The sequence below is a fragment of the Paramormyrops kingsleyae genome, chromosome 14 (genome assembly GCF_048594095.1).
Source record: "Paramormyrops kingsleyae isolate MSU_618 chromosome 14, PKINGS_0.4, whole genome shotgun sequence".
NCBI lineage: Eukaryota > Metazoa > Chordata > Actinopteri > Osteoglossiformes > Mormyridae > Paramormyrops > Paramormyrops kingsleyae.
This window is the reverse complement of record NC_132810.1, coordinates 12,756,682-12,770,285: the sequence shown is the minus strand read 5'-3', so window position 1 is coordinate 12,770,285 and position 13,604 is coordinate 12,756,682. Positions and strand designations below refer to the sequence as shown.

Sequence of the window (13,604 nt, the reverse complement as noted above, 5' to 3'; positions counted from 1 at the left end):
ATTGGGTGACGTGGATGAGCAGAGTGAGTTAGCACTGCCAAGCTTTGCTATTGGGTGACGTGGATGAGCAGAGTGAGTTAGCACTCTCAAACATGATGGCGGTGGCCCTGGGCCATGGAGATCTACTGCTCAGCGGCTCCGGACAGCTTGAGGGGGCTGATGGGGACCTGCTGGAAGAAATATTCAAGCTGCTGCAGAATTCAAACAAGGGAAGTTCACCTTTCAGCCAGACCATGATTGAAGCCACAAGGGCGGCGCTACACTACAGTAGCTGATGAAGAATTATAATGTCCTGCTCAAATTATACCCATCCACACAACTAAACATAACCTACTAATATCTGATCCATATGATAAAATGAGTTTGTCTGATACAGCCATGCAATCCTCGTTAATATGCTTCATATTTACACTCTACATGCACAGCGAATTGGCCTCAGTCATGTGCAGATCCATAATAAATGAGTAGGAACACGCTGTTCACTATTGACTTTCTTTTTTTTGTAGGGGGGGGGGGCTGCAGACATTGGAGGTGACCCTGTCCCCCCCATTTCTAACGCCCCTGCTGACAAACTGGTTCTTCTGCAGCTTTCACTGCGCTCTCCCCTTTCCAAGCCCCGTGGGCTCCTTCCACGGGGACTGATGCTTCGTGATTTGTTACAGAAGTAAACATCGTTCCAAGTCCCACGATGCACTGTGCAACTGTGAGCTGTGGAACAGGCGCTTAGGGGCCTTCTGCCATTTTAGGTTATGCTCTCACTGTTGCAGATGTACCTCGCATTATAAATTCTGTTTGACCTGATGGAACGAAAGCTATAAACGCAGTCAGCTAAGTTCTAACTGTGAGCCGTGTAATCGGCAGCCTACTCCATGTTTAAGGTAGAGATCAGCTATAACGGAAACCCAAACGCAGCTTGTGCTGCAGGAACTGTTGCTGCTTTGCAGTGTCCATGTTGTTAGTGGCATACCGGGGTAGAGGGTCCTGCTAGTGTAGATCACTGGTGGCCTCTCTCCCGGTGTTTATGATTTTTGGCAAACGGGTGTCCAGACCCACAGCTTCGCCCCAGGTGCTTGGCAAGCCCGTATTTCACCTCAGTGGCTGTATGCTGCAACACAGTGACCTACATATAAGTTGGACTTGTGTCCAAGCTTCGCATATGCAGGTCTAAATGGTTCTGTTAGGGCCTGGCTGATTCGTACATTAGTCATTGGTACTATCCAGTTGGGCACATTGATACAATTCGAGTTGACGATTATGCCAGTGTGCCCCCCCCAGCAGCAGTGATACCGGTCGCTTCCAGAGAACCTTCTGCAGATCATCATTCTCCTAACACCAGGTCATGTAAACACAAGTGCTCTGATTAATGCGCCTGTGTCTTGCGTGTCTGACACCGTTGATCTCTGCTTAGAGTAAAGGTTAGATGCTGCTGAAACCAGCTCCTGTACATTTAGCGCCTGAGCCGTGGGCAAGAGCGGAGGGGAGGCGGCCTGAGGGAGGAGACCCCACCCACCTGCTCGCGTGGGCGTGGCCGTGTGATGGATTCCTTCATTTGGCTCGGTGACATTGCGAAACGAGGCTGAACCGTGATTCCATGTGCAGCATCCGTTGTGCCGAGAGATTAATGAAGCCATTTGCAATCATAAAAGTTGCCAACAATTCCCAAGGCATATTATGATTTAGAAATTATTTCTCAAGCCCTATCATTTACTCCTACCGAAGGAAAAACTGAGTTCTCTTCCTGGCAAGAGCAAAAATTAGTTTTCCCAACTTCAACCTATTTTAACTTTTATTGATTTATTTCCCTCCACTTTGATGTTTACCTCGGTTTAATCAGTCCCAGCTTCTTATCAGCGCTGGCTGTCCGTCCCTGTCGGCTGCCACAGTGGTAGGCCGTGCCCTTCGTCCAAAGCCTTTGCTGTCACTGTGAGTCACATGGGATAAAAGGCGATGCCCAAAACAGTCTGTCGTCATTAAAGAAGGAATCGTTTGTCTTCTATTGCCTCCTGTTGGCTGGCTGACAAGGAACCATGGGTGTTGGCTGTCAGTCACGTAAAACATTGCACCCAAAGCCTTTGCTTGATTTTATTTATGGTCTTATTTTGTCGTGCCTTGGGGTGTAATTTATGGCATTCGGTTTCGTCGGTTACAAGGAAATGCAGCCGGTATGTTGTGGTGATTAAAAAAACCCTTATGATGATGTAAAGACTTGTGAAACAGCATCATGCGGTGATGTTGGTGTAGATCTCCCTGACGCAGCATGCAGTAATTGCTGTTCCCTTTCACTGACACCTGTGCTCCTCTTACTTGCGGCCTGCGGTGGCAGATCACAGGCACCTCCTCCCTTAGGAGCGCCTCCATGCCTGCAGTAGGGCGGCTCCCCGCTCTAGAATTGCAGTGGATGGTCTGTTGGCTGTTACAGCGCCGTACTCTTGGACCAGTACCCCTCAGGTCCTCATCCTGAGGTGAGAGGCACATGGACATTGATCGTGCTGCCAATTCCTCTCTGGGGGACAGTGAGGGACATCAGGGAACCATTGAGAACAATAGGGGACTGGGGGACTTTGGGGACAGTAAGGGACAGTGGAGAACAGTAGGGGACTGTGGGACTATGGGGGACAGTGTAGAACAGTAGGGGACTATGGGGGAGAGTGTAGAACAGTAGGGGACTGGGGGGGACAGCAGGGGATAGCAGCCGTGGGTGTGGCTGCGGTGTGACCTGCAGAGATCCTGTCAAAACACGCTTTGCTCACTGCAGCAGTGACTCTCTCTGCTTTGTGCTGCTGACCCTGGGGCTCGGAGTCAGAGGGAGGAATGAGCTGTTCTGTTTGTAATTACCTCCCCAGTGCGCCTCCAGAGCGCCAAACTCGTGTCTGTATGTTTTGGATTTTCCTCTAACTGCCTCCTCCCCCCTCCTGGCCTCTGTCCCTTTCATCCAGCCAGCTATTATTACCTCTTCACAATTACATGATCACTAGGAACTTATATAGGTTGTTGGCCAGTAACCATGGTGTTTATTCCCTGAATGTGCAGCCGTTCTTGTTCATGTAGTATATTTGTGTGAGGAGCCTGAGAATGCTGTGCACTGGTCAGATTGATACGGGTGAGTGACCCCACCCCACAAATGGAGAGGGCTGCTCCAGACCCTCGGCTGAGGGTAGAGTCCCTCTCGTCCAGATGTCTTTCTGCTGTTTAGCCTTCAGCAACGTAGCTGACCTAAATCACACTGTAACTGTGCTAGAGGATCGCTTGTGAAATGTGTGTCACCTTGAGTAGGACTGGCCACTCACTCATAATAGTAAACTGAGGTGCACTGGGTATTATGCAAAAACCTTGCTTCATAACCCATTTAAGAGCCAGGCTGCTGCTGTTCTAGTCTGCGTGGTAATTGGTGGCTCTGTAATCAGCGCTGGGTTTTACATTTTGTAGTCATGGCAACATGGTAATAACAGCGGCCTAAATAGGGGGAAACAGTGCAGCAGGGAGATATACCCGTAAGTGTGATATACCCGTAAGTGTGATATACCCGTAAGTGTGAAATACCCGTGATGTCGTGGCGTGATGGCGAGGTGTGATTGGACCCATCACACGTGTGACGGCACCAAGTAGAGCCGCGGGTCCAAGGAGCGTCTGATCTGTGAATGCGACCTGCCTGTGTAGCCACACCTCGCACAGCCACGCCCCGCACAGCCAGCACGTGACAGAGGCGCCGTTCTCTGCCCGGAAACAGGCCCCCTCCGCGGGACAGCCCTTGCCATTGGCCGGCTCGCTCGGCCCCTGCCATGCTCCCGTTTCTGTGGCCACACTCCACTCCCTATGATCATGCCGACGGTAAAGCAGATCTCACTCGCTGATGGATGAGAGAGCAGCCCCACCATGTTGTTTCCGGAAGCGAAACCGAATGCAGAGAGGATGAGGTGAAGGGTGTCACAGCGCATCACAAAATCAGCCACATTCTCAGCAGGGTGCTTCTGTCTCACTCTGGATCGTACAGCAGCGCTTAATTACTTCCTGGCTTATTTGATGAGCATCAGCTACATATTAACCTGGGTGGGGTGGATGCCATTCTTTTAAGGTGTCTGAATAGTGGGGGGTCCTTTCTGAGTGTCACGCTCGTAGTCATCCGGCGCATAAGAAGCCCCTGGTCCCAGTTTCCGATTTGCATGCCCCTGATTGCGTCTCCCTCTGATCCTCTCGGCGCTCATTGTTCGCATGACGCCTGCTTCGGCCTGCGCGTCGCTGGCCTCACCAGTGGGTTTCTGCCGTGTGAGCCAGCTGGTGTGAAATTGGTGCGGGCCGGCTCTGAAGCGTTCCGGCACGTCCGCGCAGGCCGCCGGCCATGCTCTGTGGTGACAGTGACAGACCCGCGTAGACATGCGGCGACCTCTTAGCTGGATGTTTCTGCGCAGATGTGTTTCTCCATTAAGCAGCAAGCCTGTTTGCAGTAGTTAATGTTTGCCCATATAAACAATAGCAGCCCCTTCCCCAGACAGCTTATGAAGGTGGATTTTACTCCATATTAATAGTCGCAGCCTAAGGGTGGAGGCGGTGTAGGTCACCCTGGTTTATGCGCCCCCTCTAGGCTGAATTATTCACTGCAGTTATAAAAAAAATCAAGCTGGACCCAGTAGCTGCTCGAGGCAACAATTGTAACCAAAGTAGCCAGCAAACACCATGCTTATCTGTCCCCTCGCCCCCTTATTGTGCTGTTGGACTGCCGCCTGCGGGGGGGGGGGGGGGGGGGGTGGTGTTAGCACTGGTGTGGCCCAACCCCCCAGTTGTTTAATTCCTCACAACGCATAATGAATGGGACGCATTAATTAAAGAAGTCATTTGCGTCTAAATGGATGTCGTTTAAGGACAATTTCTGAAAAGAAACACAAATGTGGTTTTTGCTGCTCTCTGCCAAGAGCTTGCGGTTGTGTGGAGTTGAATTTTTTGGCTGTGATTACTGCCCCAGCTGAAGTGTCATTACCCCCATTCCCTGCTCTTCTCAGCCTGTCTGCCTGCCTGTCTCTGTCCATCTGCCTGTCTATCTGCCTGTCTGACTCTTTCTGTCTGCCTGTCTGTCTCCTGCCTGCCTGTCTGACTGCTTGTCTGTCTCTCTGCCTGTGTGTCTGACTTTATCTGCCTGTTTGTCTGACTCTTTCTGTCTGCCTGTCTGTCTCCTGCCTGCCTGTCTGACTGCTTGTCTGTCTCTCTGCCTGTTTGTCTGACTCTTTCTGTCTGCCTGTCTGTTTCCTGCCTGCCTGTCCCTGTCCATCTGCCTGTCTATCTACCTGTCTGTCTAACTCTTTCTCCCTGTTTGTCTGTCTGTCTGTCTCTCTGCCTGCCTGTCTTTGTCTGTCTGTCTGACTGTCTGTCTGTCTGACTGTCTGTCTGTCTGAATACAGTGATGCCACAGAGGAGCTCAGGATAAAGCAAACTGTGGATGCCTGGATCAGCACCCTGAGCAGGGACATCCAGGTGAGTTGATCTGAGGCAACCATCACCACAATACAGGGGTCTCACATATTGGAAGTCTGACCTTTGAAGTGCTCTGTGGAGGAACAAGGATCAAGGCAGCACCCTCTGCCTGTTTGGAAGAGTAATACTTGGCACAAGTTAAAAATCAAGCACCCCTTAGCTAGCAGTTGGGAATTTAGCTTTAAGCGAAGTGCAGAAAGAGCTGGAAGGGACTTTATAGTGCTGGTGCAGGGCGTCTGGCATCAGAGATGCACAGAGTGCCAACCAACCTAGACAGTCGTGCAGAGCTGTCATATGTTGGTTGAGTAATGAGACGTGGCCCAGGAATGTGCCGATCACACGTGACATTCACTTTTGTTTTTGTTTGTTTGTTTTCTTGTTTTGGAAGCCGGGGGTCTGAGTCGCACCGTTCCCATTGGTGTCGGTGCCGGAGCCGGAGTCGGGATCAGAGTGATAGCTGGGGGGCACGTTTTAAGGAGCAGCCACGGGCGTAGCGGCACCCCGCTTGGAGCTGGTTCTCTCCTTTCCTCTTTTTTAATAACGGCCCACAGTGTCCTTAAAGATTTAGTGTGTGCCGCCTTTGAAGGGATTTTTAAAATCTCGCTTTCATGTCGCTAGCGTGACCTTCCGGGACAATCATCCCCGCTGTCAGTGAGACGTCTTTAGGGTGGTGGCGTCATTCTCAAACCCTTCTGAGGACAATGGCTTTTTCTCTTCGTCCCCTTTTCTATCTGCAGGCTGAAATGGCAAAGGAAGACGCAGTGGGTGGGGGGGGCAAGAATCCCACCAGCATCGACATCACTGCGAAATACAAGGGAGCTAACGGCCCCTGTCAGAGCGCCCCCAGGTGGGCGCCGAGGAAGCCGTCCGTGAGGAACAAGCTCCAAGGACCGGCCGACTCCGCAGGGATGCGCAATCGACAGTCTGCACCTCATACTATGGGGAAGCTGGCGGCAGTGGAGGTGAGTCAACTGACCGCGCACGGCGCACTTAACCCACGGCCGCGCCGTTATAGCAGACAGCAGCGGTGACTCATCTGACCCCGCACGGCGCTGTTAACTGACGGCCGCACCATTAATGCCGGCGGCAGCGGTGAGTCACATGACCGCGCACGGCGCTCTTAACCAACGTTATTGCTGACAGCGTGTTTATAATGTCCTGATGGCAAAATGTGTACGTCTCTCAAAGCTTCCATTCCCACGTCCATCAAACGACCTTGACAGCCAGTCCTGTCACCTGCTGGGGCTGCTTTGTGTAAACAGCTCTGCAGACTCTGCCTCTGTCTTCAAGGATCAGAATTCCAAATTTCATGCTCCAAGCAAGTCAAACACATAGGTCACATGTTCATTAATGTCTTCTCTCCTTGGTAAAGCTCTTGCTTCTTTTTAAAGTACCCTTCTATCATTCAGTCAGGTTTGTTAGTCATTTTGGGTCCATTGGAGAAATGTAGCTTTCGAAATGGGACCCCAGCCTGTAAAATGTCTGCCTGGCCTCCAAAATGGCCGCCTGGCCTGCATGTTGATCCACTGCAAACAATGTGAGCCAGGGGTGGCCATGCTTATCGACATCTGTGGCTGGGGTCCTTATTTGCTGGCTGACTCGCCATGGAAGCTAGTGAGGGTTGCGGAGCTTAGCAACCGGGGTGGGGGCTGCTGTCTGTACAGCGGTTGCCTTCCTACTACTGTGACACGTTCCACAACCAGCCCTCTCTCCCATGTGTGAGGGATGCAAATCATCCTTTTAAATCACACGAACCATCCCTTTAAAACATGCAAAGCTGAAGCAGACCGCTCATCACCCCAAGCAGTGCACCTCAACAGCATCCTGAGGTCATCCCTCAGCGCCGCAGATTAGAAGGAAATATCTGAACATGTGATTCTGAATACATTTCGCCGGTTTATACAGCTGGATACTTACTTGTGGATGGGTTCAGTGTCCTGCTCCATAATTCAACAGAGGGGTCTTACCTGGAATTCAAACCTGCTGTGTCTCGGGGGTCGTAACTGACTCAAAAACTATGGTGTTACCCGAAGGCACTCATTCTAGGGACAGGCCCGTGGTGAATGAAACTGTCAGTGTTTCTCTCCTTCTTTCAGCTATCTGACAGAAACATATGAAATATTGTCTATGATTAGGATGCTCCTCCATTTGACTGATTGCTGAGTTTTGTCAGGAATTGATGCCAGTCTTGTTTGCTGGGGTGTTAAATGTAGAAATAGAGAGATTAAAAAAAAGAAACGTATGTTGTTTGGGAAGCTGCTCATCAAAGCGTCGCTTCATCAGGCAGCTTTTCTCGAACGAGAATCATCTTTAACGAGCGAGGAAGGCAAGTTCCCAGCTCCCGTAATTATCTGAGTTTTATAAATTTAGTCATGGAGAAGTCGACTCTTGAAACTCATGCCAGCTAGACCCAGAGGAAAAACAAATGACATCATGGCAGATCCTTTACACCACTTTGATTTTTCATGCTTGCTTTTTTTCACTTTAATGTTTTGTCGTACCAGGATTTTGTTTGCTTACCAATGCAGTTGCTAGAACAACCTGGAATTGACTAAAGGGCTACTTTTAGAAATGGTTGCAGATTTTATGGACATCAGTGGTAAATGAGTAGGTTCTTTTGGGAAGTACTGTTGTCATGAATATGTAAGATAGCTTTACCTCTTGGCCATTATGAACCTGTCCTGTGTCATTGTGCTATTGACTAGCCCCTGCTGTCTTGTTCTTTGCTTTTGTCCAATTGTAATATTTTAAATGACATATTTGTAACTAGAGCTGAGCGATATGGCAAAAAAAATATCACGAAATATTTTTTCCGATATCAGTAATTATCAATATCATAGTTTCACAATGCTGTTCCATGTAATAATGTAATAATCAAAATAATAATAAAAAATAACCCTATTCTGACAAATAGAATGAATACATTGAAATAAACAATATTAGTAAACAAATACTTATTACAAAATTCCCTTAAAATTATAAAACGTTATTGATTTTCAAGTATTCAAAGAAACTTAGCTCAAATGAACAAAACCATATAATAATGTAACAATGTGCAAAACTGTATAATATTGCAAATATGTTAAAGGGCAAACATAAAATAAAGCAGGACAGAACTGACTGCAACAAGTATCTTCCTCTATTCTTGGTCTCTTAAAAACTTTTTAAAATTCTGAGGTAAAAAAGTATCTAAACCAAACAAAAAACACTTATTCAAGTGCCAAATCATGGTTAGACTTTTTTGTCCGGCGCTGCAAGACGTCACCACGCGTCACCATGTCACATGGTACAAAATCCTCGCAAGAGCAAGACGACTTGAGACAGACCGTGCAGCACAAACTGGAACCGCCTCCGTGACGACACAGCTTTGCCCTTATTGGCTGAAGATTTTACACACGCATGACGTTTGTATCCCAGGAAGTTCCAATGCGTTATCTATTTCTCCCGAAAAGCACGTAAAGCAGTGAGAACTGGTTTTCAGTTCATTTACCTGGTAAAATAAAGTTTAAATAATTTACACAAATGCTCTAACAGTAAAACGTAAGTTAGTGGTTTATTTATTGTTAGTTACTGTAATGTTGCGCTGCTTTAGTTGTTTAATCGTCCAGTCTGCGAAGAAGGCATTCAAGTAAGAATTGCATTGTACTCTGTACATGACAATAATAACTTTGAATCCTTGAAATACATGTATTTGATATTTTTCCTGGCAGCTATCTTTTTACATAGAGCCACTATACACAATAGTTTTATTCACTGCTAACAGTTTGTATCAGGAGTTGGTTATTGTAAAAGAAGTAATGTGCATGCAGGTGATATTTGTATAGATTTATCTACACCCTTCTGGCAGTGCTGCCATTGCAGTCAGGTCTCGCAGACCATGAGGAGTAGAAGTTGTCCGACTTGGCTGCAGTCAGTTTATACTCCACCCCTGCAGCCGCCGGCAGATCACGTTCCACGTGGTGTCAGCTGCAGACAGACTTGCCCAAGTCGAACGCACCCATTGCTTCTTTAAGGGAGGATGGGCAAAATTACAACGTCGTCGGTGATTGGCTGTTGTGCTGGCGTTCAGTAAACCTCTGCGCGATAGGCCATCGAGTTGTCTGTCTCAGCGCATTCTCTAAAACGGAGCAAACTTGGTTGATCGAGTTTTATAGTCTGTGTGTATCATCGTGATCGTCCTCATTTTTTAAAATATCGGGATAGTTTTATCGCCCAGCACTATTTGTAACTATTAAATGGTAATTAAATAGTAATTCCTTTGTTGCACACACCATCAAACTGTTCAACTCCTCATTGGGGGGCAGGAGGGGGAACAGAAGGACATTTAATTGACTGTACAATAGACCAATTAACCCGTGCAATAATTATTTATTAGTACCATCATCCCACCTCTATTTATTTCTTCTCCCTATACTTTTATCTTTGATTTCATAATTGTACTATGTGTGACTATGTGTGACTGTATGTTGTTTGTATTTTGTATGGTGCTATGTTGCTACCTGAACCTTCCCGAGGGATTAATAAAGTTTTCTTTCATCCTATCTATCTATCTATCTGTCTATCTGTCTATCTATCTATCTATCTATCTATCTATCTATCTATCTAATGTATATAGTAGTTATTTAGCATAGCTAAAGTGGTATTGGCCTTGTGGGAGGCCTTTCAGGGTTGAGGGTTCTGTGTGGAGTGTGCATGTTTTCCCTGGGTTGTGTGGGTTTCCTTTAGGTCCTCTTCTTACCTTCTACAGTCCAAAGACACACAGTTAGACTGATTGGTGTCTCTCAATCATAATGTATGGAAATGTGTCTGTATGTCAGTTGTGTATATCAGGTGTGGTACTTATTTGTGTATATGTGTATAATTAAGTATTTCAATCACTAATTGCTTGAACTGTATCACAGAAGCCACAGGCAGCACCGAAGCCCGAACGTGAAGATGAGGAGTATCTGATGAAGATATATGGCAAGGCGCTATATGAAGGCCATCGGAGAACGCTAAAGAACAGCCCCTATCTCCGATTCAACTCTCCTTCTCCGAAGTCCAAAGGTCTGCGGCCACGAGTCGTGGAAAGGGTGAAAGGTGGGTAACCAGCAAAGTTAGTGAAGGGGTGAATGGTGGATAACCAGCAAAGCTAGTGAAGGGGTGAAAGGTGGGTAATCAGCAAAGTTAGTGAAGGGGTGAAAGGTGGGTAACCAGCAAAGTTAGTGAAGGGATGAAAGGTGGGTAACCAGCAAAGTTAGTGAAGGGGTGAAAGGTGGGTAACCAGCAAAGTTAGTGAAGGGATGAAAGGTGGGTAACCAGCAAAGTTAGTGAAGGGGTGAAAGGTGGGTAACCAGCAAAGCTAGTGAAGGGATGAAAGGTGGGTAACCAGCAAAGTTAGTGAAGGGGTGAAAGGTGGATAACCAGCAAAGCTAGTGAAGGGGTGAAAGGTGGATAACCAGCAAAGCTAGTGAAGGGGTGAATGGTGGGTAACCAGCAAAGCTAGTGAAGGGGTAAATGGTGGGTAACCAGCAAAGCTAGTGAAGGGGTGAAAGGTGGGTAACCAGCAAAGCTAGTGAAGGGGTGAATGGTGGGTAACCAGCAAAGCTAGTGAAGGGGTGAATGGTGGGTAACCAGCAAAGCTAGTGAAGGGGTGAAAGGTGGGTAACCAGCAAAGCTAGTGAAGGGGTAAATGGTGGGTAACCAGCAAAGCTAGTGAAGGGGTGAAAGGTGGGTAACCAGCAAAGCTAGTGAAGGGGTGAATGGTGGGTAACCAGCAAAGCTAGTGCATGTTGATGCTTGGCTGGCCCATCCTTACTGTGTCGCTCACCTGTCCCTTAGAGTCTGACACATTCCCCTGTAATGCCACTTTTTAGCATGAATGTGCCCCTGTCTCCATGGGTGTTCACATATTAGAGTTGGTGCGAAGAAACCACTTACTAATTAGCAATGTCCAGATGGCGAGTGGCGGTCCTGAAGAAGGCGTTGAATGCCAGACCGTGAGCTGGTCTTATTTGTCCCATGGGCCCTCACTGTCGGACTCTCTGAGAGCCCTTCCCTGAGTGCGGGGCGCCAGGCCGTCAGCTGGCCGTATCTGCACCATGGGCCCTTGCTTTCGGACTCTCTGGGAGCCCTTTTTCTGAGTGTAGGGCGCCGGGCCATGTGGCTCTGTGGCTGCTGTAGCTAATCATTTGCATGCATGTTTTCTTGCCCATTTCCTCAGGGACATGTATGGCGGCCATTGACCAGCACGCTGATGATGTTATTTCTCTGTATGTGTCATGATAGTTTGCTGTCTATCCTATTTCACTGATCTGCTTTTCCAGTCTTGTTCTCTCTCAACCTCACAAAGTTCCATAAAGCTTAAATGAGTTTGCCTAGAGTAAATGTGTACTAATTGGCTGCAGAAAGCAGTAGACACAAACAGCTGACTTTAAGACCTCACTATCTCCTTGTGATTGTTATCGCATTTTTCTTTGTTGCCCTTTGCAGCGTGTTCGTCTCCAGTTGCTTGTGTGTTGTGAGTCTTGATCTGATGACTCTCTAGTAAAGCTGCATTTCGGTGATCATGCTGTGACCTCTGCGACAGGGGTCAAGGTGAAGTCGGCCAAGACGCAGACCAGCCCCTGCTCAGGACAGCGCGTCTTCAGCTCACAGCCTCAGTACATCTTCAGCCCCATGCAAGAGGTGTCTGATGACCCCAAAGGCCCCCGCACCCCCATGGAGGGCTTCCTCATTCCTATGGCGATCCCTCTCGGTGAGTCTGCTTCCTCATTTCCATGGCGATCCCTCTCGGTGAGTCTGCTTCCTCATTTCCATGGCGATCCCTCTCGGTGAGTCTGCTTCCTCATTTCCATGGCGATCCCTCTCGGTGAGTCTGCTTCCTCATTTCCATGGCGATCCCTCTCGGTGAGTCTGCTTCCTCATTTCCATGGCGATCCCTCTCGGTGAGTCTGCTTCCTCATTTCCATGGCGATCCCTCTCGGTGATTCTGCTTCCTCATTTCCATGGCGATCCCTCTCGGTGATTCTGCTTCCTCATTTCCATGGCGATCCCTCTCGGTGAGTCTGCTTCCTCATTTCCATGGCGATCCCTCTCGGTGAGTCTGCTTCCTCATTCCCATGGCGATCCCTCTCGGTGAGTCTGCTTCCTCATTCCCATGGCGATCCCTCTCGGTGAGTCTGCTTCCTCATTCCCATGGCGATCCCTCTCTGTGAGTCTGCTTCCTCATTCCCATGGCGATCCCTCTCTGTGATTCTGCTTCCTCATTCCCATGGCGATCCCTCTCGGTGATTCTGCTTCCTCATTTCCATGGCGATCCCTCTCGGTGAGCACCTCCCTATGTGACAGCTGTACCCTTACAGAGCTCAACCTCTGTGCTTAAATACCATCAGAGGACAGTATCCTAGGCATAAAAGAGCAAAGCTCCTTCTGTATTCATGGTTAAGGCTTTTTCCCCATATTTTTAAGGAGGAAAATTTGTTTATAATAGTTCATTATCGTTAATATTTACATCAGTGAATAAATGGCTTCACATCATGCAGTATTTTTGCTGCAGACAAAGCTCTGCGCTCCTTTGTGCAGAGGGACCCCGTCAGCATTGATGTCCGCACAAAGAATCCAAGACGGCGCGAGATTAAACGAGGCCAATCTGCGAGATTTTTTGGGGAGCCTTTGTGCCGTGGCTTCTGAAGCGTTAATTAGCCCGTGGTGCCTGACTAATTGTGATGTCATTATAGAGGCCCGTTTCCGTGGCTCAGCACGGCGCGATCGCAGCCCTCGTGGGCCTCGATCCTCATTAAGAGCAGCTCGTGAGGAGGCAGCTGTCAGCGGCTGCTGTGTCACTGAAGGTCACCCTCAGCACCCTGCCAGCCCTCCCCCCCCCACTGCCACACCTCAAACCCTCACGGCTGTAGTGGAAAAAGGAAAAGAGCTGCACAGTGGTTGGTAGGGGTGGGGGGCTTAATTAGACAGATATTTTAGCTCCGTGAGTTTAAACCTTAATTATAGTAGTGCCATTTCTAATTTAAAACTGCTGTTCACTGCCTTTATTTTAACCACACCATGGCAGAGAAGGAGAAAGAACAGAAAGAACGGCCCTTGTCTTTGTGAGGATTTCATGGGAATGCACCGTTTCTGGCCCTTAATCTGCTGCGTGACTG

At 48.3% G+C, this 13,604-nt stretch overlaps 1 protein-coding gene across 4 annotated transcripts in view; it reads left to right on the top strand.

Annotated features, from left to right (window-relative positions):
* Nucleotides 1-13,604, top strand: part of kiaa0586 (KIAA0586 ortholog) — a 143,299-nt gene that overhangs the window by 65,660 nt on the left and 64,035 nt on the right. For all 4 annotated transcript variants that reach the window (XM_072699330.1, XM_072699331.1, XM_072699329.1 and 1 more), the window contains 4 exons: nucleotides 5,391-5,463; nucleotides 6,201-6,425; nucleotides 10,365-10,542; nucleotides 12,032-12,199. In XM_072699330.1, coding sequence (XP_072555431.1) covers nucleotides 5,391-5,463; nucleotides 6,201-6,425; nucleotides 10,365-10,542; nucleotides 12,032-12,199 — 644 coding nt within the window. The remainder of the gene's footprint in view (nucleotides 1-5,390; nucleotides 5,464-6,200; nucleotides 6,426-10,364; nucleotides 10,543-12,031; nucleotides 12,200-13,604) is intronic.